Source organism: Anarhichas minor, unplaced genomic scaffold (genome assembly GCF_050575085.1).
Source record: "Anarhichas minor isolate MPS153535 unplaced genomic scaffold, ASM5057508v1 ptg000007l, whole genome shotgun sequence".
NCBI classification, from domain to species: Eukaryota; Metazoa; Chordata; class Actinopteri; order Perciformes; family Anarhichadidae; genus Anarhichas; species Anarhichas minor.
Genome location: NW_027466453.1, coordinates 3,277,323 through 3,299,684, shown reverse-complemented (window position 1 = coordinate 3,299,684; position 22,362 = coordinate 3,277,323). Strand labels below are relative to the sequence as shown.

Here is a 22,362-nt window from a genome sequence, read left to right as displayed (position 1 = left end):
CACAGCACAACTTAAGATATTATTTGGTGTTCCGGACTTTTGGATGAGGAAATTCTCTCTAACTGGACCTCGCTGAACTTTAATTGAATACCCCTGCTCCAAACTAAAACTACACACTATTCCTTTAAGGGGTCGTAACCAACCCCTCGGTAACTTTGTTAATTAGGTCAGGGTCATTTTTGCTCAGGTTTTGTTCGAATCGGGGTGCACCTTTAAAGCAGCTATAAACAATAATTTTTACCATAATAATGTATAGAAGGCAACAACTGAACTTAGTATTGTATTTGACTAAAAGGGCAGAATCTTTGTGTTTTTATTATCTTAGAACTCCAGAATGCTATAACAAAACAATGGACAGATGATGCAGCTGAGCCACTCGGCTGGGCCCCTCTTGCTGCTATTGTCTATTGCACCAGCTGATGTTTACCTGTAATTGATGTAAGAACCCTATTTTCTTCTTTCTGAAACTGTTGCACAACGTCGGTCTGCAAGTTATTTTGAGGCTGTCACAGTGACGAGCGGCTTTGTAGATAAACTTGACTCTCTCTCTCTCTAGTCTACTTCCAATCAGTGTGGCAGCAGGTTATCTTTAACATGGAAAGGTAATGTGCACAACATTTTACAGTTAATTGCATTCTATTAAAACTAATTCAACACTGCGGTTTCTTTTATTGAAACATATTTAGGGCAGATTTACAGTTCTAGATCGGATAATGTGGGTAACAGTCAGCATGTAGATGTATGATGACCCCCTCACAACAATGAAATGGTTTGATAGTTAATATTAGACATTGACTTATATTTGAATAATTAAAGGGGACATATCATGAAATATTTTTTTTTTCAGTCTTTACATTTGGATATCTGGGGTGGGGGGTTGGGTCTGAGAGAGACAGGCTCTAAAGTGAAGTGTTTCAGACAGAGAGAGAATATAGGTATATTCAGACAGACGGTATGAGAAGAATGATGTGTTTTTTGAACATTAAATCATTTAAACATGTTGAAGTAGAAACCCAGCATACAAGTATGAACCTAAAATACGAGTTGATATGTCCCCTTTAAGCTGTTTTATGGTCCTGTTTTTTAGCTGTTTTGATGCTTTCGGTGTTTGATCCACTCCAACCTTTTGTTATTCCAAGCTGACTACAGCTGCCATCCACCACAAAGGAGCAAGCTACTAACCTGTCAGAGCCACCATTCAAGCCTGCAGGCGGTCAGTATTCAATACTCAAAGGTCCACTCAGTCATTAATTCGATCATGAAGTATTATAGCTTTAGGTCAGGCTCGAAAATATATCAAGAGGATATTTATTTCAAAAATATAATTGGTTTAACTAACTATACAATTGCCATAATTACAAAGTATTTTGCATACAAGTTGAAGGGGAACTTCAGTCTACTTTTGCTCTGTGGTTTTATGAAAGACAATACAAAGTTGCACTATGGGAAACATGTCATCCAGTGTTTTAGAGCTTCGCCCATGCTAGAGACTAAAAGTTAGAACATGCTCTGATCTGAGCATGTGATCTGTCTCTTTTGAGAATCCCAATGTTGTGGAAGTAAAGCACTAAATCACTAGACTACCCCTTTAACAAATACACACATCTTGAGTAAATGTAGTTCATATAACTAACACATTCAACTGTTTAACACTACATAACATGTTTCAGTTTTTAATGGATGTTAATAAATGCACCCTTATTGTAAATTGTTACCAATGTGTAATCATGGAAATAGAATAAGAGTAGATCAGACATTCCCATTCTAATCAACGTAGCAGGATGGTCAGAGTGGCGGCCCTTTTAATGTGTACTGTTGCAATCGCAACAGTTTTAGCGAGCTTCCGTATGAACTAAGCCGACTTATGACAAGTTGTGGACTAACTGAGGTGAGGTTTTGCAGTAACGACTAAAACAAGCAGGGCAGTAGTAACTTTTAACAACTTAATGCTTCATCCACACACTTGTTACAGTGTAGGAAAGTACATTGCAATCACCAGATGATCCTTAAAAAATGGTGGAATTAGCAAGCCAGCTAGCTAGCAGATAGCTGGCTAGTTAGTTAGCTTGCTCATTCTACCATGCTTTAAATGCTACACTGGTTACAGTAAATAAGCCAAACAGCAGGCTGGTGGCCAGTGGCAGCGCTGGGTCTAATGCTGCAACATTGGCCCTTTTCTGTGAAGTCAAAAGACAATAGAAACAATGCCTGTTTTAATCCAATTATATTTCTATGGGTAATGGTATTTCAGCAAGAAGAAACCATGGCAAGACCTGTAGAGCTGCTGGCAATATTGGAGGATTTGGCAGATGGAGAGTTCAAAAAGTTCAAATGGTACCTGCAGCAGGCTGAGGTCTTGGGAGGCTTTTCACCAATCCCAAGGAGCCAATTAGAGAAAGCGGACAGGATGGACACAGTGGATGAGATCATAGAGACCTACGAAAAAAATGCAGTGGAGGTGACAATTATGGTTTTGAAGTTAATCAATAAGAATGACTTGGTGCAGCGATTATCAAACATCAGCTCAACATCCAAAGGTAAGTAAAACAATAAAGGGTGAAAAAAGGAAAATAAATGAATGCATAAAAATATAGAAACAGAGTTAAATCTGTGACTGCAGTGTGATGAATGACACCTGCGACCATGGCTAAGATGTGCTAACCCATTTTTAGGACCAACTTTTGGGAATACAATCTGCCTCCAGTCAATACACATGGCCCAACTATTGCAGAGCTAGAAGGAGAATGAATATTGGACTTAGCCAGATGATAACAAACACATAAATGAATGCTATAGTTGATCAATAACTGCTCAGTGTATAAATGAGCAACTGTTTGCGAACAGATTCACAGTATCAACGCAAAAGGTGAATATACTGTTCATCTGTGTTGTGTTCACAGCTAGTTTGCACCGCCCCCAAGTGGCCAAAAATAACTGTTAATGTAGGATTAAAGGATTAAAGGATTAAATTGTGTTGCGTGACAGTCTGCTATCAGAAATTACAAATGAGTCTTTCAATATTTAATCAGCCTGCTACTCCACTCAACAGCAATAAACTGAATGGTTAATATTGTGAGCTCCAGACTACATTTTTCACCATGCCTTTTGTCAGTTGCCATACATATTGGAAATTTCTTAACTTATGTAAATGCTTGTAGATAGGAATAAAGGTGCAGATAAATGTCTTTGAGTTGAGATGAGGCCCTCTCCATTAAAGATGTTGGGTCACAGGAGCGCCGCAAGAAGAGGCCCAAGGGGCCATTGGCCCTCCCACCTAAAGCCCCTGCCCCGTGCGAACGAAAGGAGATGAAGAAAACAACTTGTAAAATGCCACACCATGAGCTTTGTTGCTCACAGTACTATCTTGTGAAAATGGCCAAGGCCACCCTCAGAAATGAATCCGGCATCGCTGGTCAGGATTAGGCATTTTACCAGGAAAAGGGGAGACAGGTGCTGGAGTGGTTACGTCCGCCGATGATGTCGGGTGTCTGTTGGGATTTTTAGAGCCGGGGACAGGTGTAATGGGCACGTGTCACCAGCACTTTTCTTGATAAAAAAAACAGTCAGTAGATGTCTTCATTTTGAATTACTCATTTATTTTAAGGTTGTTGTTAGGGTTAGATGTTTTCAGGGGAGACCCAGACCGCTGGACTTTCCAGTCGCACCAAAAATGAACTGGATCCGGTTAACAATCAAAAAGTATTTAATAAACAAGAGAAGCTAGAACAATTGCAAACTGAATTACTCTATCAATATCAATATGTCCCCAGGGCAGAGTTCTCACAAGGCCCACTAAATAGCCCAGCCCAGCTGGTAAACTACCCAGAGTGGTAATGGCGCGAACTCTGGCAAAAACCCTCTGGAACTAAGCCTATATTTAAAAGTCTCTGTCCGAAAGTTTAAATGTCCAGTATCAGCCTCTGTGATTGGCCGAAATTCAATAGCCCCTCCTGGCTTGGGGCAGTTATCATCTCAGTGTTTGGTTGAAGTCGTCCGGACTCCTCCTCAGGTCCTGGTGGTCAGTTGTCCATCCCTCTGTTCTCTGCTGCACCTCTGTAAAGTCTCACTCAAAATGTTCCCTTTCTGACCCTCAAAACTATTCATACAGTGTTTTAATACCTTTAGTGACTATACTTCTATGGTTTAATACATTCAATGAGTAAAATACTGTAACATAATATCCTCTACAAGTAAGAATATTGTAAACATAATACATTCCATAAGTAAATATTTTGTGACTTTTTAACCTATTTTGACATTATTATTATTGTGACACTTCTACTCACCACTAGGGGTGTTATTTAATCCTACTTATAATATTTCTAATACTGAAATCCTTAACATTGTGATGGCACTTGAGGAGGAGTACAGGTTGCAGTCTCACTCAATTACACACAGAGAGACCTGCTAAATGTCAGGCCCACCGGTGTGACCAATGAAAACGTTTAGTCACATTTACAGATTTTTGGTTGCATTTGCCTCAATCTGGAGTCCTGGTTTATGTCTATCTGGAAATGTTAGCATTGCTACAATAAAAATAGCACATTGTAATCAATATAATTTCTTGCACATTCCTTCAGAGACTCTCATTGATTGCCAGCGTAAAGTCAAATCCAACCTGGGGAACAAGTTTCAGCATTTGGTTGGGCAAGCCGCAAAATCTGGAAAGCAGATTTTGATGAATGAGATCTACACTGACCTCTACATCACAGAGGACAAGTCTGGGAAGGTCGACACGGAACAACAGGTCAGGCAAACTGCAACAGTATCCAGAAAAACAGCTGATTTGGAACCAACTATCAACATAGAAGACCTCTTTGAACGCTTATCTGGTCAAAATGGATCAGTTAGAACATTACTGACAAAAGGAGCAGCAGGCATTGGGAAAACAGTCTTGACACGGAAGTTTGCCCTGGATTGGTCCGAAGACAAAGTCAACAACAATATCCAGTTCGTATTTCCATTCACTTTCCGGGAGTTGAATTTGCTTGAGGAGAAAAAATACAGCTGGGTGGAGCTTCTTCATCACTTCTTTGCTGAGACCAAAGAAGCAGGAATATGTGGTTTTGATAAACTCCAGATTGTGTTCATCCTTGATGGTCTGGATGAGTGTCGACTTCCTTTGGACTTCCACAACAACGAGATCCTGACTGATGTTACCGACTCAGCTTCAGTGGACGTGCTGCTGACAAACCTCATCATGGGGAAACTGCTCCCTTCTTCCTGCCTCTGGCTGACCACAACACACGAGGCAGCCAGTCAAATCCCTCCAAGGTTCATTGACATGGTGACGGAGGTGAGAGGGTTCACTGATCCAAAGAAGGACGAGTACTTCAGAAGGAGATTCAGGAATAAGGAGCTGGCCAGCAAAATCATCACCCACATCAAGGCATCATGAAGCCTCCACATCATGTGCCACATCCCAGTCCTCTGTTGGATCACTGCGACAGTTCTGGAAGATTTGTTGAAAACCACAGAAAGAGAAGAGCTGCCCAAGACCTTGACTGAGATGTATATCCATTTTCTGTTAGATCAGTCCAAACTGGCACATGCAAAATATCATGAAGGAGCTGAGAGAGATCCACTCTGGAACACAGAGACCAGTAAGATGATTGTGTCTCTGGGAAAACTGGCCTTTGAGCAGCTGCAGAAAGGCAACCTGATCTTCTATGAAGCAGATCTGAAAGAGTGTGGCATTGACATTAAAGCTGCTTCTGTGTACTCAAGCGTGCTCACACAGATCTTTAAGGAGGACCGTGGGCTGAATCAGGACAAACGTTTCTGCTTCGTCCACTTCAGCTTTCAGGCGTTTCTGGCTGCCCTTCATGTCATTGTGTCCTTCGTCAACTCTGGTGTCAACATCTTGTCAGAAGAACAATCAACCTCCCAACAGTCTGCTCTCATCACTGAGCAATCTTCAGTCAATCAGCTCTTCCAGAGTGCAGTCAACAAGGCTTTACAGAGTCCAAATGGACACCTGGACTTGTTCCTCCGCTTCCTCGTTGGCCTCTCACTGCAGACCAATCAAGCACTTCTTCAAGGCCTATTGAATCAATCAGGAAGTAGCTTACAGAGTAATCAGGACACAGTCCAGTACGTCAAGGAGATGATCAGGAAGAATCCCTCTCCAGAGCGACGCATCAACCTGTTTCACTGTCTGAATGAGCTGCGTGATCATTCTCTGTTGGAGGAAATCCAACAGTACCTCAGTTCAGAATGTCTGTCCACGGACAAACTGTCTCCTGCTCAGTGGTCGGCTCTGGTCTTCATCTTACTGTCATCAGAGAGCAAGTTGGATGTGTTTGACCTGAAGAAATTCTCTGGTTCAGAGGAAAGTCTTCTGAGGTTGCTTCCAGTGCTTCAAGCCTCCAGTCTATCTTTGTAGGTACACAACTTACTTTACATATTTGATATTGTAAATGTTACATTTTTAGGTCCTTGTTCATTCTTTCTGATTGTGACATCCTCAGGTTGAGTGGCTGTAACCTTTCTCAGAGAAGTTGCGATGCTCTGGCCTCAGCTCTCAGCTCCCCGACCTCTAATGTGAGAGAGCTGGACCTGAGTTACAACAATATGATGGATCCACACCTCCAGGTGCTCACGGATGGCTTGAAGGATCCACAATGCAGACTGAAAACTCTCAGGTCTGCTTGATTTGTTTAAGGCTCTTAATAACATCAGTTTGTCAAAGTGATTATCTTTTACATGTTTGTGTTGGTGTCCATGTCCTGCCTTTATATTGTTAATGAATGTGCTTTTTAAGGTGGCATGCTACTACTCATATTGTTATTAGTGCTGGGCAAGTTAACGCGTTAATTTCGCGTTAACGCATTCATTAATTAACGCCGACAATTATTTTATCACGCATTTTTTTAATTTATTATAATTTTTTATTTTTTTAAAATTGAAAGACAAGAGACAATACATATACAACAAGAGGATGACAAGAACAGTGGGATAAAAGCCAGCAAACATCCTAGTCAGTTGTGTGTGTGTGTGTGTGTGTGTGTGTGTGTGTGTGTTTGTGTGTGTGTGTGTGTGTGTGTGTGAATGTGTGTGTGTATGTCCTTGAGCCTTTTGAGATGGAAAAAAAAAATATATTAAAAAAAACAGGTAAGTATTTTTAATTCATTATTATTGTAACAGACTGTCTCATGTTTATTGTTTTGTATTGGAGATATGATGTCCCTTCAGGGTTGCCGTAGAGAAAAGGTGACTTCCGCTTCTGGTCGAGGGGGGGCAGAAATAAAGAGAGAAGCTGCACCAGCTGTTGCTCTCCCTGGAGACTACTGGACATCGCTGCAGTAAAGTCAGCAGACACTCAGATCTCCGTGGTCAACTCAGCAGACACTTACACTTTAGTGCACCTATATACTGAAATTCATGGTAAACGCATTTAAACGGCACAGATCGGGAGCTAGCGAAGGACTTTGAAAGTTAGCGGAAAGATTAACGTGAGACAACATCCGGTTTATTCAGACGAACATCCGGTTTTCAGAATAAGATGCCAACAAAGTATGAATTATATTCACATTAAGTATAAAACATGCTACTTGCATCTCGTGAACCAAATGTTATTGCCCTTTTGTTCATATAGCAGTACTTTTAAAATAAAAGTGCGCAATACACTACTTTTGAATTAATTATTGAACTTTGCCATAACAATGCGATTAATCGCGATTAATCGGAAAAAATCCATGCGATTAATCGCGATTAAATATTTTAATCGTTGCCCAGCACTAATTGTTACATAATATACACTTTTTAGCTACGATAGCAATGTGGCTCTCGGGATAGCAAGGTCAGTGGTCACTTTGATTATATATTTCAGATATTTATATCTGAAATATATATCTATATATAATATAGATATATATAATATTTATATATAATCTTTTTTGGTATACAGACACTGAAAATTTCAATTCCAAGGTATTTAAAGTGTTTAACAATATCAGAAGGAAGGGATCTCTGTATCTAATGTTGATTTAATGGTAAAAGAGCTGATTTGGTCCAGTTTATTTTATAACCTGACAAGGAACTATATTCTGCAAAGGTGCTTAAAATGTGAGGAATAGAGGTAGGAATAGAGGTAGGGGCTTTGTCAACATATAATAAAATATTGTCAGCATATACAGAAATTACATGATTGGTGTCATTGACAGTTATTGGAAAAATAGATGGGTGTTCTCTTAGAGTTTGTGCCAGTGGTTCAAGTGACAAAGCAAATAGAGAGGGACTAAAGGGGCAGCCTTAACAACAGGAACGTGTAATGTGAAATTCGGGGGGAAGCAATCCCATTAGTAACAATCATAGCCGTAGGATTTTTATAAAGTAGCTGAATCAATTTAATAAAATTTGTCCCCAATCCAAATCTTCCCAATACTTCCCACAAATAATCCCATTCAACCCTATCAAAAGCCTTTTAGCATCCAAGCTACGGACAGCAGTTTGGGAAGCGATATCTTTCGCACCATGAATAATGTGCATAGGGCGGCACATATTATCAGAAGCCAATCGTGACTTAATAATGCCCGTCTGGTCACAGTGAACAAATCTGGTCACATATGGTTCAAGACGTGATGCCAAAACACATGCAAACACTTTAATCTCGGTAGTAAGGATGGACAGGGGTCTGTAGTTGCTACATAGGGTAATATCTTTGTCAGGTTTAGGTAATACTGATAATAAAGCTAAATTAATGTCTTCTAAAAAGCAATTCCTTTCAAAAGAACATTTAATCATGTCTAGTAGAAACTGACCTAACAGATCCCAAAAAGTGAAGTAAAATCAGGAGGAATGTCATCCCATCCCGGTGATTCTCCCCTTTTCATCCCCGCAATGGCATCTCTAAGTTCAGTCAGAGTGATGTGGGCCCCTAAATCATTGGACTCATCCAAAGAGAGAGTTGGGAATGTGACCTTTTGTAAAAAGTTATCACATTTAGCTCTGTCAAAGTGAACTTCGGAAGCATACAGTCTAGAGTACAATGAATGAAATTCTGAGTTTATCTCTTTAGGGTCCGACAACATTTTCAGGCCAGAGTCAATAATACTAGCAGACTTATTACCCGTATGTAGGTTTAAAGCCAACATGTGGCTTGGTCTGGATCCGTTGAAGTTGTAGTATCTTCTAGATTTGTGAATTAGAAACTCTGCTCTGGCTCTTAAGGGGGAGTTTAATTACATTTTTATGGATTTAATTTGTTTTTCCCTATCATCTGAGAAGCTAGTATTTTTCTGATCATACTCCAAACTTTTTAGAGTGGTCTCATTATCATTAATTTGGTCTAGTCTAGTTTTATTGAGATGAGAAGAGTATGAGATTGCGATGTTCCTTATACAACCTTTAATGGAATTCCAAAGAATGGAACAGCTGGTTCCAAAATTACAATTTTGTGACCTCGCCTGACCTCTCTGTAATAAAACCTCTCTAATTTAGTTCTGCTTCACTTTATCAAAGTCAAAATGTGCAGAGAGACTGTTCACATGTTGTGCTATGATTTGGGAGAGTTTTAAACTTTCGTTGGCATCATTCAAAAGAGATATTCATGCTTTCAGTGCTTTTTTTTTTCAGGCGAACCTGAAACTTTTCGATTTGAGCTGTGTGCCATCTTCATTTACTCTTAACCAGTAACATATACACTGACATTTACACATCTGAACAAATCTCATCTGAACAAAAGGTAACAAGTGTTACCTTTATTATCACATCACAATTATTCAAATATACCTTGTAGTTGCAGAAATACACTCTTTTTAGTATGGGTATGCAATTTTCGAGCAGAGGCCTAAAAATAGGGCTAGGGTTAGCCCTGGCTAAATTAATCCACCCAAGATTTAAAGAGAGACTGTAGGAGAAAGGAACAAAAATGTATTTTATGAGAGTTGGAAAGATGCAATGAGGACTTATCGAATGGCAGTTAAAGAAGCAAGAGCTTCCTTCTCCAACTTAATTTGAGCAAATCACTTGAATCCGAGAATTTTGACTCGGTGGTCACCCCCTCCCTCTCTCATTTTACTGATGCCTCACAGAGCAGTTTTTAAACTTTTTTACAAATAGCGTCAAGGACATCAGGCAACGAATTACCCCCCCAGACCGTGTTTTACATGTACGTGTTTTATTCCTAGTTATTTTAGCAATTTTAAACCTGTATCGCTGTCCTTTTTAGCTGAAATCATATCTTGTGCAGTCTTGATTTTATACCAACTACATTTCTTAAAGAGGTTATTAATACAGTTGGGCCCAGTATTTTATTGATTATTGATTGCACATTAGCAACAGGAACTGTTCCATCGACTCTTAAACATGCTGTGGTCCAACCTCAAGGGATCAAGATGAAATCTAATCATCTTGATCCCTCTGTTCTTTGCAACGGTAGACCCATTTCTAAACTTCCGTTTTTATCAAAAGTTTTAGAGAAAGTGGTTTCAACCCAACTTTTAGCTTTTTTTTGTTTAAATCTTTTTATTCATTGTATTTTATTTATTTCTTATTTTATTTAAATCGTATCGATTGTTTTTTTTGTTTCATCTATTGTACTGATTTATCCGGGTTTAACTCTTACCTTATTTGTTGTGCTTTGTTGGGCCTCACTGTTGAGCTTTCTGTTATTGTTCTTATTGCCTTGCTTTTGCTGCTTTGTCTGTCAAAGCACTTTGTAAACTCTGTTTTATAATAAAGTTATTATTATATTCTTATTATAATTAAAAGTTATTTCTAAGTATTTGTCCATCTTAACAATTGATGCTTCTACAGGCTGACTAACTGTAACCTGACATCCGTGAGTGGTGAAGTTCTGTCTTCAGTTCTCAGTCGCCCGTCCTCCAGTCTTAAAGAGCTGGACCTTAATTACAACGAGTTGAAGGACGAAGGAGTGAAGCGGCTCTCTGTGGGATTGGAGAGTCCACACTGTAGACTTGAAACTCTCAGGTCAGCTTTCTGTTTAACCAGACCTACATCTGTTTGGAGGCTGTTATTTAGAGAGTGACTTAACACTAGCTGAAAATCTTTTATTTGCTAATCCAGACTGATGTTTGTCTTTATCACTTATTCTTTTTCTAGTTTGATTGGCTGTGCGCTGACATGGAATAGCTGTGATGATGTGGGCTCATTCCTTAGCTCCAAGTCCTCTGGTCTGAGACAGCTGGACCTGAGTATGAACCACCTACAGGATTCAGGAGTGCTGGTATTCAGTACCGGACTGAAGAATCCCCGCTGTAAACTGGAAACTCTCAGGTCAGCTGGTTTATGTACTATCTGTACTGACTGCAATGTAAACACATCAATATGAATATGCTGAACAAGTGACCAAATAAAAAATGTGTGACAGACCGCTTAAGGTGGGCGGCAGGAGACCCGTGTTCAAGACCAGTGTCCCAGGGTGTTGCTGTTTTTTTTTTAAAGACATGTTTTCCCTTTGACATTGTTTCCATAAGCATTTTACTTAGTTTAAGTACTTATCTTAAGCCCAACCATGATGTTTTTCCTAAGCCTAACTAAGTGGTTTTGATGCAGAGATTCACATAAATGTCTTCGCAAACCTATGCAGAGGTCAAGCTAGCTGATTGGTTGATCCAACATCCTGTTGCACAAATCTGCAACAGTACAAGTTGCTCTAGCAGAGCATCCAGAAATAAGATTAACGCCTCTTCACAGCACTTCATATAGTTACACACTACATAACTCATCATTCTGAAAGGCATTGTAGCCATTGGGAAATTATAGGATTTGTCTGTAATAGACACAGACATTCAGCAAGACAAAAGAGAAAGCTAAAAGGCTCCCAATGGGGAGAGTTGAAGGGGAGGCAAATATACGCTTCAGAACTTGCCTGTCAATCATCATATTTTTAAATAGGTAACACTTTATGATAACTACACACTATGAAGCATTAGTTAAGTATGAGTAAACACTTAATTCATCATTTATAAAACATTGTTCCTACATTAATAATTCATTAGTATGCAGTTCATAACAACATTATAAATGTTTTATTCTTGATTAATAAGCTCGTCTATTATGTGTTTCATTATTGTGTTTTCATACTTTATAAATGATGGATTCCCCATTTGTAAATGAAGTATTATATATTTTACTAACCAATTATTAAGGAGTTGTAGATGATTAATAAGATAATTTATAAAGTGTTAGTAAATGATTAATAACTTATTTAGATGTACATTATTCATGCATTTATATATATAATGGTTCGGGACTATGTTAATATATGCTTTATAAACACATTAATACTGCAATTCATGATTAATTCATAATTTATTAAGGTAGTTACTACTCGTTAGTAAAGTGTTTTATGTGACCTCATCTAAAGTGAGGACTATTTATGCCTTATAAAGCATTTATTAAGTATTTTATGTGACCTCATCTGAAGTGAGGACTATTTATGCCTTACAAAGCATTTATAAATGACATTGAAAGGCCAGCAGTGCCTCAAAACACAGAACAGGCAAATAGACACAACACAAAGTGATCAAAAACATATTAATATTTATTGCAAGATGCAAACTATATACTGTTAAATACAAATCTCTCATCCATTCAGTCATGTAAGAAACAAACAAACAAAGACATTCTCCTTCAGGAGAACATGGCTGTATATAAAACGTTTGTAAATATACGACTGGAGCTAACCAGGAGCTTTGCATATTAGTTTACATTTACTTATTTAATTATTCATTTTAACCGAGCATATCGATCTCCACTGTTCGTACTTTTCTTCAGTTGCATGTCCCGATGGCAGCCGGCCGAATCTGTTCATTGTTTACAATAAACGAAATCCCGCTTGTGAGACGGACAAAGGAAAAGACCGCTTCATACGTCATCAACGTGGGACAAACGTTTCGCCCAGGAACTGGTACAGAAGTGCACTTACGTGATGGACCCGGGCCAGAAATAATGACTGCTGACGGGCCTCCAATGGCCGTCTGTTTGTTTCTTATTTTGCTGGCACGTAACGTTACACAGGAAAAGACCGCTTCTTACGTTATCAACGTGGGACAAACGTTTCGCTCCCGAACTGATACGGAAGTGCACTTACGCGATGGAAAACTCCGACCTAAGTTGGAAGGGCGCGCAGACCTGGGCCAGAAAGAATGACTGCTGACGGGCCTCCAATGCCCGTCTGTTTGTTTCTTAGTTTGCTGGCACGTAACGTTACACTTTATGGAGGATGAGTATCTAGCTAGCCTTCCAGCTAACACTAGAGGTCCTGAGACAGGCGCACGCTAACGCGTCACCTCCGTTGTAAATAGAGCAATCCAGGTGACAGATGGCTAACTAGCTGTTATATGTGGAGTGGATGTGAATGAGGTCGATATGCTTGGTATGAAATGAATAATTAAATAAGTAAATGTAAACTAATATGCAAAGCTCCTGGTTAATGGATGAGGGGTTTGTATTTAACAGTATATTGTTTGCATCTTGCAATAAATATTAATATGTTTTTGATCACTTTGTGTTGTGTCTATTTGCCTGTTCTGTTCAAAAACGTGTTTTGAGGCACTGCTGGCCTTTCAATGTCATTTATAAATGCTTTGTAAGGCATAAATAGTCCTCACTTTAGATGAGGTCACATAAAACACTTTACTAACGAGTAGTAACTACCTTAATAAATCATGAATTAATCATGAATTGCAGTATTAATATGCGTTTATAAAGCATATATTAACATAGTCCCGAACCATTATATATATAAATGCATGAATAATGTACATCTAAATAAGTTATTAATCATTTACTAACACTTTATAAATTATCTTATTAATCATCTACAACTCCTTAATAATTGGTTTGTAAAATATATAATACTTCATTTACAAATGGGGAATCCATCATTTATAAAGTATGAAAACACAATAATGAAGCACATAATAGACAGGCTTATTAATCAAGAATAAAACATTTATAATGTTGTTATGAACTGCATACTAATGAATTATTAATGTAGGAACAATGCTTTATAAATGATGAATTAAGTGTTTACTCATACTTAACTAATGCTTCATAGTGTGTAGTTATCATAAAGTGCTACCAAGTTTTCGTATTACAGCAATCTGTTTATAGTTGTCTTTACATCCATGGGTATATTGCAAACAGAAACCGCTAATGGCTAATTCAGCATACATTTACCGGAATTGTGCCAAATCACTAAAATGTAAGCAACTATAGGCGACAAATGGGTCTTAAAAGAGAAGGCCTGTACATGTAGCTGCCATTACAGGAGCCCATTAGATGAGCTTTAATGGAGTCTTGTCCTCTGATGACTTTGTCCTTATATTTGTACCCCATTAGGCCGATATGTTGGTGTCAGCATGTTTCCATCTACCAGATTAGCAGAGCGTCTTTGACTTCCCCCATTTGTACACCAAAGAAAATCTATAGGAAATTGTGGGTGTCATTATTACTGGGGCAGAGGTGAAAAACAAAAAATCTTCTTCATACCAAATGGGGATTAAGTCCATCTTTATACACAATGAATTTAGTGCGTCAGGTCCTGGCCGTCATTTTTAGCTTGGGACCAAGCTGAAAAGCTTCTTTTTTTTTTTAACGTTTGTTTAATCATTTTCTCTTCTTCTTCAGGCTAAGGGCTTGTGACCTGTCAAAAAATAGCTGTGAAACTTTGGCATCAGTTCTCACCATCCAGACGTCCATCTTGAAAGAGCTGGACTTGAGTAACAATTACCTGAAGGATTCAGGAGTGAATCTTCTTTCTGCTGGACTGGAGAGTCCACACTGTAACCTGGAAACTCTCAGGTCAGCGGAATGAAATATTTGTTATCTTTAGAGACAACAATATATATTTTTAAGAATTTAAAAAATATGAAACAATTCTTGTCTGCCTGATTTCTTTTGTTGCAAACCAATGAAAGATTCTTCTTTGTCATCATCACTAATTGTATCCAGGTTGAGTGAGTGTAAGATGTCAGAGAGAAGCTGTGAAGCTCTGGCCTCAGCTCTCAGCTCCCAGATCTCTAGTTTGAAAGAGCTGGACCTGAATAGCAACGACCTGCAGGATTCAGGAGTGAAGCTTCTTTCTGCCGGACTTGAGACTCCTCAATGTAGACTGGAAACTCTCAGGTTAGATTTAAAGGCTCTCACACAAACATTTTCTCTCACATGACCAGATTGTTAACCTGTGTGTGATCTACGAGTCCAGATCAGTTGTATTAATGGTTGTTGTTACTGCGTCCTGATTCCTTGAATCTTCACAGTCAAAACAACAATTAATTGAGTATTGATTCATGTTTACAGTCTGTCAGGCTGTCAGGTCACAGAGGAAGGCTGTGCTTCTCTGGTCTCAGCTCTTAGCTCCAACCCCTCCCATCTGAGAGAGCTGGACCTGAGCTACAACCATCCAGGAGACGCAGGAGTGAAGCTCCTCTCTGCTGGACTGGACGATCCACAGTGGAGGCTGGAGACTCTAAAGTATGGCTCATAGAGGGCTGAGAGCGTACCTCTCCTCGACAGGAGCATCCAAATCTTAGAGGGACAGTGTTTTGGATTTGGCAGCATCTAGCGGCGTGGTTGCATATTGCAACTAATTTACTCCTCCCCTTTCAAGTCTGTGGTAACGTGAACCTACAGTTGCAAAACTGTGGTAGCGCCGTGTAACACAGCGGACTCCATGAAGAGGATCTGCTCCTGATGTAGATATGAAGGGCTCATTTAAGTTTCATACACTTATAAAAACATAGTTATGGATATTATATTCCATTTCTGCTTATATATATGCTATAGAAAAGTTACACACTGGCACTTTAAAGGATACTCATGTTTATTACAACTCGGGAATTGAGTATAAAAATAAAAGGCAAAATGTAAAATTATTACCCAAACAGTCACTTTGGTGAGTACACTATTACCATAACTGACAGAAACATTAGCAAAAACTACTAAAACTAGACCAAATTTTAATGTTAAATGTTAGCATAGATTTCAGGGTTGGAAAATCATTTCTAATGAATAATATTTAATAATCTTACATTTTACTGTCAAAGATATTATTACGGTGGCCCTGGGGCGCAAAACAGTACGTTTTAGAAAACATAGCACAACCAAAAACATTTTTGAACAATTCGTGAAATTCGTTTTCATTTTTTTATTTATTTTCTAAAAACGTTTTATACACCTGAGGGCCATCGTAGCTTATGCTTTTCTTACTATGTTTATTGTTTCAGAGTGGACCATGGCGGAGTGCAGAGGTTAAAAGCTGGTCTGCGGAAGTGTAAGTATTTTTTAAATTAGATAAACAAGAAGGCAATCCAGGCACTCCAAAATGTCCTGATGAAGACCTGCAGTGATCGAAACATGTTGGCTTTGTAGTAATTCAGCCACAAAGATAGGCATCGAAGGCTTTCTGCACAAAACCAGACGAAAACATACAGGTTCGCCAGAAACTCCTTCAGCTCAGACTCCAGCGGGGCCTCCAGCAGCGACCGTAGACAGACCAAGATCTAACTTCGCTGCTGCCTTCGACCTGCAGTCGGAGCACCGGCAAGAGGTGCAGACCTCCGCGCTCTGCAGCAGGGGCTCCTCCTCTAGCTCTAGCTCTAGCAGCGCTTCTCCTCGCTGCTCTGCAGGTCACGCTGAAATCCAACACCGACACCACGCTGCTGGAGACCCAGGCCGTATTGCTGGGCCCGCTAGGAGGGAAGGGAGGCACGGAAGGACCAGAACCAGGACTGAGCGAGGCAGACTGTCAGACCCTGCTGCAGTAAAATGAGAGGTTTTCAAAAGCGACTCTGGTGCTTGAAAGCACTACCACTTTTGTCCACAGGGACCGCCAAAATCAAATACAATTCCCTTGTAGTAGCTTTATATTTCCTTCCTTGTTATTATTTATTTTATTTTGGAGTTCCTGGATTGCATTTTTGTTCCTCCTGTTTTTTCCCCCCATTTTCCAAGAGCACCCAACACATCTTTGATCTACGGTTGATGATACAGGGCAACAATTTCCTACTCTTTTTATTACTGAGAACAAAGTAGATTCCTTGTCGTATGGACCCTTCCCTACTATTAATCTTTAAAGATTATTCTTACAGATGTTTTACATATGGATTGATACAAAATAATATTAGTAAATTGTTACAAATATTACCAATGTGTCTTATATACCCTGCACAACTTAGTAGGAGCATAACCTTTATTGAGGGTAAAATCACTCCTCAGCTGCAGTACTTTGCATGGACCCTGGTCTGTACACACAATCACAGAGGCATGAGTGTTAGCAGTGTTGCCTGTGGCCTAAGTTTGGTTATACTACTACTGCTGTAGTTGGGAAACCGCTATTAATTAAATGATTCAGACATTTAAAGATTGTTTTTTTAAATGATGCTTGTCCTGGTGTTACCACACTGAAGAGGACTCAAATATACTTCATTAAATGTCAAATTTCAATGCCACCATGGGACTTTCACCCGATAAGTACACCCATGCTTTTTTAGTTCAAACTCAATTGCTCACTTTTAATGTTTTCATTCTCAAAACCGTGCATGCCTTTTAGTGCATGTGAGCGTGCCCCACTGGCTATCTCACAGGCCGCTCTCTGCACTGCGCTCATATGGCGGTTACTGCTGGTAACGCTTGTGAAAGCGTAGAGCCCCCCTTCCAGTTCCCCCTCGGGTAAACACTGCTGGCTCTGTCAGCACTGTTGCCGTTGTTTGCACTGTTAACATCATTAGCATCATGCATAAGAAAGTTAGGGCAGATTGGACTATGTACCTCGGAGTTACAACAACTCCCTCTTTCATAGTGAATGGCACAAAATGGGAGCAAAGTGGGCTCACGCCACGTCAAGGTCGTTCAATAAAAACTCACCATTTTCATACATTTTCATCATAAAGGTCTTTAAATCGTCCTGATCAAATTTGATGTTGATCGCATAAACTCTGTAGGAGGAGTTTGTTCAAATACAAAGCCTAAAAAAACGTAGTTTAATGGGAGTCACGTAAAATGACCGCCAAGCCACGGCTAGGCCATTCCACCAAACGTAAAGCTTTTGATAACTTTTAATCACAAAGGTCTTTAGATTGTACTGACCAAATTTGAAGTGGCTCTGACAAAGTTCCTAGGAGGAGTTCGTTAAAGTATAGCGCCTAAAAAGTGGCAAGAATCAAGGGAAAAATCACACAAAAATCAAAATGGCCGACTTTGAGTTGATTTTAGAGCATGGTCCGAAGTGAGTTTTTTTTTAAGTCGCCATGTGATACATGTGCCGATCAAATTTCATACATGTAGGCTAAACGAGGCGCTGGGGCTGCTTTGTTTAAAATTTGCTATCGAAGCAATTTATAACGGCCAAGCCAAAAATCCACATGAAATCTGTATTTTCATCACCTAAGTTCCATGGGTTTTTGAGTATCCCAAGTCACAGAAAAATCAGCTTGCGTTTTCATGCGAACAAAGCATTGCCACGGCAACAGAGTTATGTGTGAAGCATTCATTATATTTGTTTCTGAGAAGTGCATTGTATGACACACTGTACGCTAAACTTTCTCCGTAACCCCCCGCTGGGGGGGCTCTCGGGTTAGGAAGGTTTTAAAGAGCGTTAGTTGTGGGTTATTAATTGTTGTTATAAAGTTATAACCATGATTAGAGGTCCCTCTCAATACAGTTAAGACAACTAGCTCCGACCGTAGCGCTCCTAGCGGTGAACAATATATTTAGCTGCCTGTTGAAGAGCGACAGCAGTTGTTTCGGCTATGCACCGGTATGACGGTGCATGAAAAATTCATATTATACGGGAAATTAAAACCGGTATACCCGCTATACAGCCCAGCACTACGATGAGCTAATATGATCTCTTTTCTTAGTTTTGGTTAGTGCACTTGCTGCAGCACTCTGCACCTAACCCTTTAGAGCAGAGGTCCTCAACAGGGGGTCCGCGACCCCTAGGGGGTCCACGGAGGTACTGCAGGGGGTCCGCAAAATATTTGGTTGATTAGACAATTTAATTTTTTTTTTTTTTCCAAAACATGTTATGTTTATGCATGGCAGTGGCACTAATAGGCCATCACTCATTTTCGTTTCCACATTTGTTTAAAATAAAAAAATCAATTTGAATAGCTTGTGTGCATGATTATCATGCAATTGACAGACAATGTTGATATTGGCATTGGTATCAGTTGACAAGGTATGTCTATAAATGGCAGTGGCACAGCCACTCTACTCACTGTACCTTGTACATGTTTAAAATAAAAACATGAATATGTGAACCTGTGTATTATTTGAATAGCTTAGTATTGAATACACAATAAATAGGTATGTTTATACATGGCACTAGGCCCAGTTTAATATAAAACACAATTTTATACAATATATATAGTCGGGGGTCCCTGCTCCATCTCTCTATCAGTTTGGGGTCCTTGGCCTGAAAAACGTTGAAGACCTACTTTAGAGGGTTCCTTTAATGCTAATCATTTGATTAGCATTAAAGTCTCTGTAATAGGATGTAATGTTCAATGGTGTCGAACGCAGCACTAAGGTCTAATAAGACTAGTCCAGAGCCAAGTCCTTTGTCTGATATAATTAGAAGGTAATTCGGAATTTTCACCAGTGCTGTCTCTGTGCTATGATGCACTCTACATCCTAAATGAAAATCCTTACATAAACTATTGTTACGTAGAAAGTCATAAAACTGATTCGCAACTGCTTTCTCAAGGATCTTACAAAGGAAGAGAAGGTTAGAGATCGGTCTATAGTTAGCCAACACCTCTGGATCAAGTAAGAAGAGGTTTAATTACAGCTACTTTGAAGGACTGTGGTACATGGCCTGTTAGTAAAGACAGGTTGATCATATCTAGTAAAGAGGTGCTAACTAAGGTAAAATGTCTTTAAGCAGCCTTGTCGGATGAGGTCTAAGACACAGAATCGCTTAGAAGTGGAAATTGTTAAAGTCAATTGGTGAAGGTTGATGGGAGAAAAGCATGCAGTGTTAATATATAACAGGTTGTACAGTTGTTACGTCATCATTGTTTACTACTATAAAAGGGTCTATAACAGTATGTTCTACTGCTTTGTGTCTCTCTATCAGATGCCTGTGAAGTCACACTGGACCCAAACACAGCACACAGACAGCTTTTACTGTCTGAGGACAACAGACAGGTGAAATTCGTGGACAACAAACAGCTTTATCCGTATCATCCAGAGAGATTTGATCACTTCGAACAGCTGCTGTGTACAACTGGGTTGACTGGTCGCTGCTACTGGGAAATTGAGACTAAGGGACCGTCTTGCATAGCAGTGGCTTACCGAGGAATGAGAAGGAGAGGAAATGCTGATGACTGCAGGTTTGGAAGGAATGACAAGTCCTGGAGTCTGGGCTTTGATAAATGTCACTGTCTTTGGCACAATAACACAGAAACAAAGTTATGTTTAGATTACAATGGAACTACCAGAGCAGCAGTGTATCTGGACTGGCCTGCTGGCACTCTGTCCTTCTACGGATGCCTCTCGACCACACACAAAGTCGTCTACACTTTCTACTCCAGATTCACCGAACCCCTCTACCCTGGGTTTGGTTGTACATGTGGCTCCTCACTGTCTCTGTGTCAGATAAAGGAACGTCTGTCAGACAGAATTCAGTGGTAAAATCTCCTAAAATGAGGAAATTATAAAGAAAAAGAAAATACCAGGGGCAGGGTAAAGAATGTTTTGCATTAGCAGAAAATTAAAGGTGTGATGCGCAGCATTTCCTGCAAAACAATGTATCGACTAATACAAAAATAATCCCTCTCAATCATTCATGGCCCAGTAGAAGTGTGTGGCGGTGTCTGTATCAACAGAAAATCTGCCTTCGGCGTCAGTCATTCACAATCCGGCAACGCTGCACCAGTCGGCAGGGTTGTGCGGAGGTGTGGGTGTGTTTATTTGTACCGTATACAGCATTTTTACAGTAAACAAAGAGTAATACATGACGCTGTTGTTAAAATTACACTGGATCACATATGAGTAAATTAAACCATTAATGTTTGGTGACCGACACCAAAACTATTGATAATGTGATCACTGTCACTTTTTTGGAAATCAAAAAACTGGTTAAATATAAATACCACAGCCCCCCCCCCCCCTCCCCACCCCCGGTGGGATAAGCAGCCTCAGTGAGCCTCCACCACGCCTGTACAGATAACAGATCAACATAAAATCAAAGAAAACAGGCATCTGTTGTGATTATAGTGTACCTACCTTTGAAGTTTTCAGAGTGCATCTGCAAAATCTGCAATTTCAGCCTCTTATCAACATACCAAATTACTGTGTAAAACTTTCACTTAAGAACTCTTTGGGGCAGGGGGAGGGGGGGGGGGGGGGGGGTTATCATACAGTTGCTAGTACACTGTAAAATTATGAGTATATGGCTTTATTTGATAATAAAAAAAACAACTGGAAAAATCTTCACTGGAATCATGTTTCATTTGCAGAATTAAGGTCAAATAATTAGTTTCCAACAAATGATTGCAGCTTCGTCTGTTGTAACAGAGTAGAAGTAGCATAATATAACTTTAGAAACTTGAAGGTCAGAGGAGGCTGGATGTCCTGGAGGATGGAGAGACAGACCAGAGGGGGCTGGATGTCCTGGAGACGGACCAGAGGGGGCTGGATGTCCTGGAGGATGGAGAGACAGACCAGAGGGGGCTGGATGTCCTGGAGGATGGAGAGATGGACCAGAGGGGGCTGGATGTCCTGGAGACGGACCAGAGGGGGCTGGATGTCCTGGAGGATGGAGAGATGGAGCAGAGGGGGCTGTCTGTCTCTCGATGCCCGCACTCTGTTGACTAGTCTTGATGAATGTCACCTCTATCTCTGGGAAATGCTGGATTTATCAAGCCCCCCTTGCTTTTCTCCCTTCTCCTCTCAGGGTGTGGGTGAACGAGGGTGACGCCGGGAGAGCTTGAAAGACAGCAAGGGAACAAGGCGCACTTGGTCCAGCACCGTCCATCCGCACCCCCTCATCCTCGTCCCAGCTGGCGGAGCTGATACCTCAGGTCTGACAGTCTCTACTTCTTCTACTTCTCTTGCTCAGACATTGTTTCGGATGGAGGAATTTTGCAGGTGAGGGACCAAAAGAAAAGGAGCAGTGTCACTCCTGTTATTTTGGAGAGTTGACATTCAGACGTTTACAGCTAATACTGTCTGAGGACAACAGACAGGTGAAATGTGTGGAGGAGAAACAGCCTCATCCGTATCATCCAGAGAGATTTCATGACTTACAACAGCTGCTGTGTACAACTGGGTTGACTGGTCGCTGTTACTGGGAAGTTGAGACTAAGGGATTGTCTTACATGGCAGTGGCTTACCGAGGAATGAAAAGGAGAGGAAATGCTGATGACTGCTGGTTTGGAAGGAATG

The 22,362-nt window shown here is 40.1% G+C and overlaps 1 protein-coding gene across 1 annotated transcript; it reads left to right on the top strand.

Annotated features, from left to right (window-relative positions):
• The first annotated feature begins 1,227 nt into the window (after positions 1–1,227).
• Positions 1,228–21,075, top strand: LOC142939728 (NACHT, LRR and PYD domains-containing protein 3-like). Its single transcript, XM_076082872.1, is given in 10 exon segments — positions 1,228–2,537; positions 4,581–6,381; positions 6,471–6,644; positions 10,759–10,932; positions 11,065–11,238; positions 14,599–14,772; positions 14,923–15,096; positions 15,271–15,444; positions 16,197–16,243; positions 20,051–21,075. Coding segments are annotated over 10 exon segments (3,831 nt in total). The 5' UTR covers positions 1,228–2,155; the 3' UTR covers positions 20,608–21,075.
• The last annotated feature ends 1,287 nt before the right edge of the window (positions 21,076–22,362 follow it).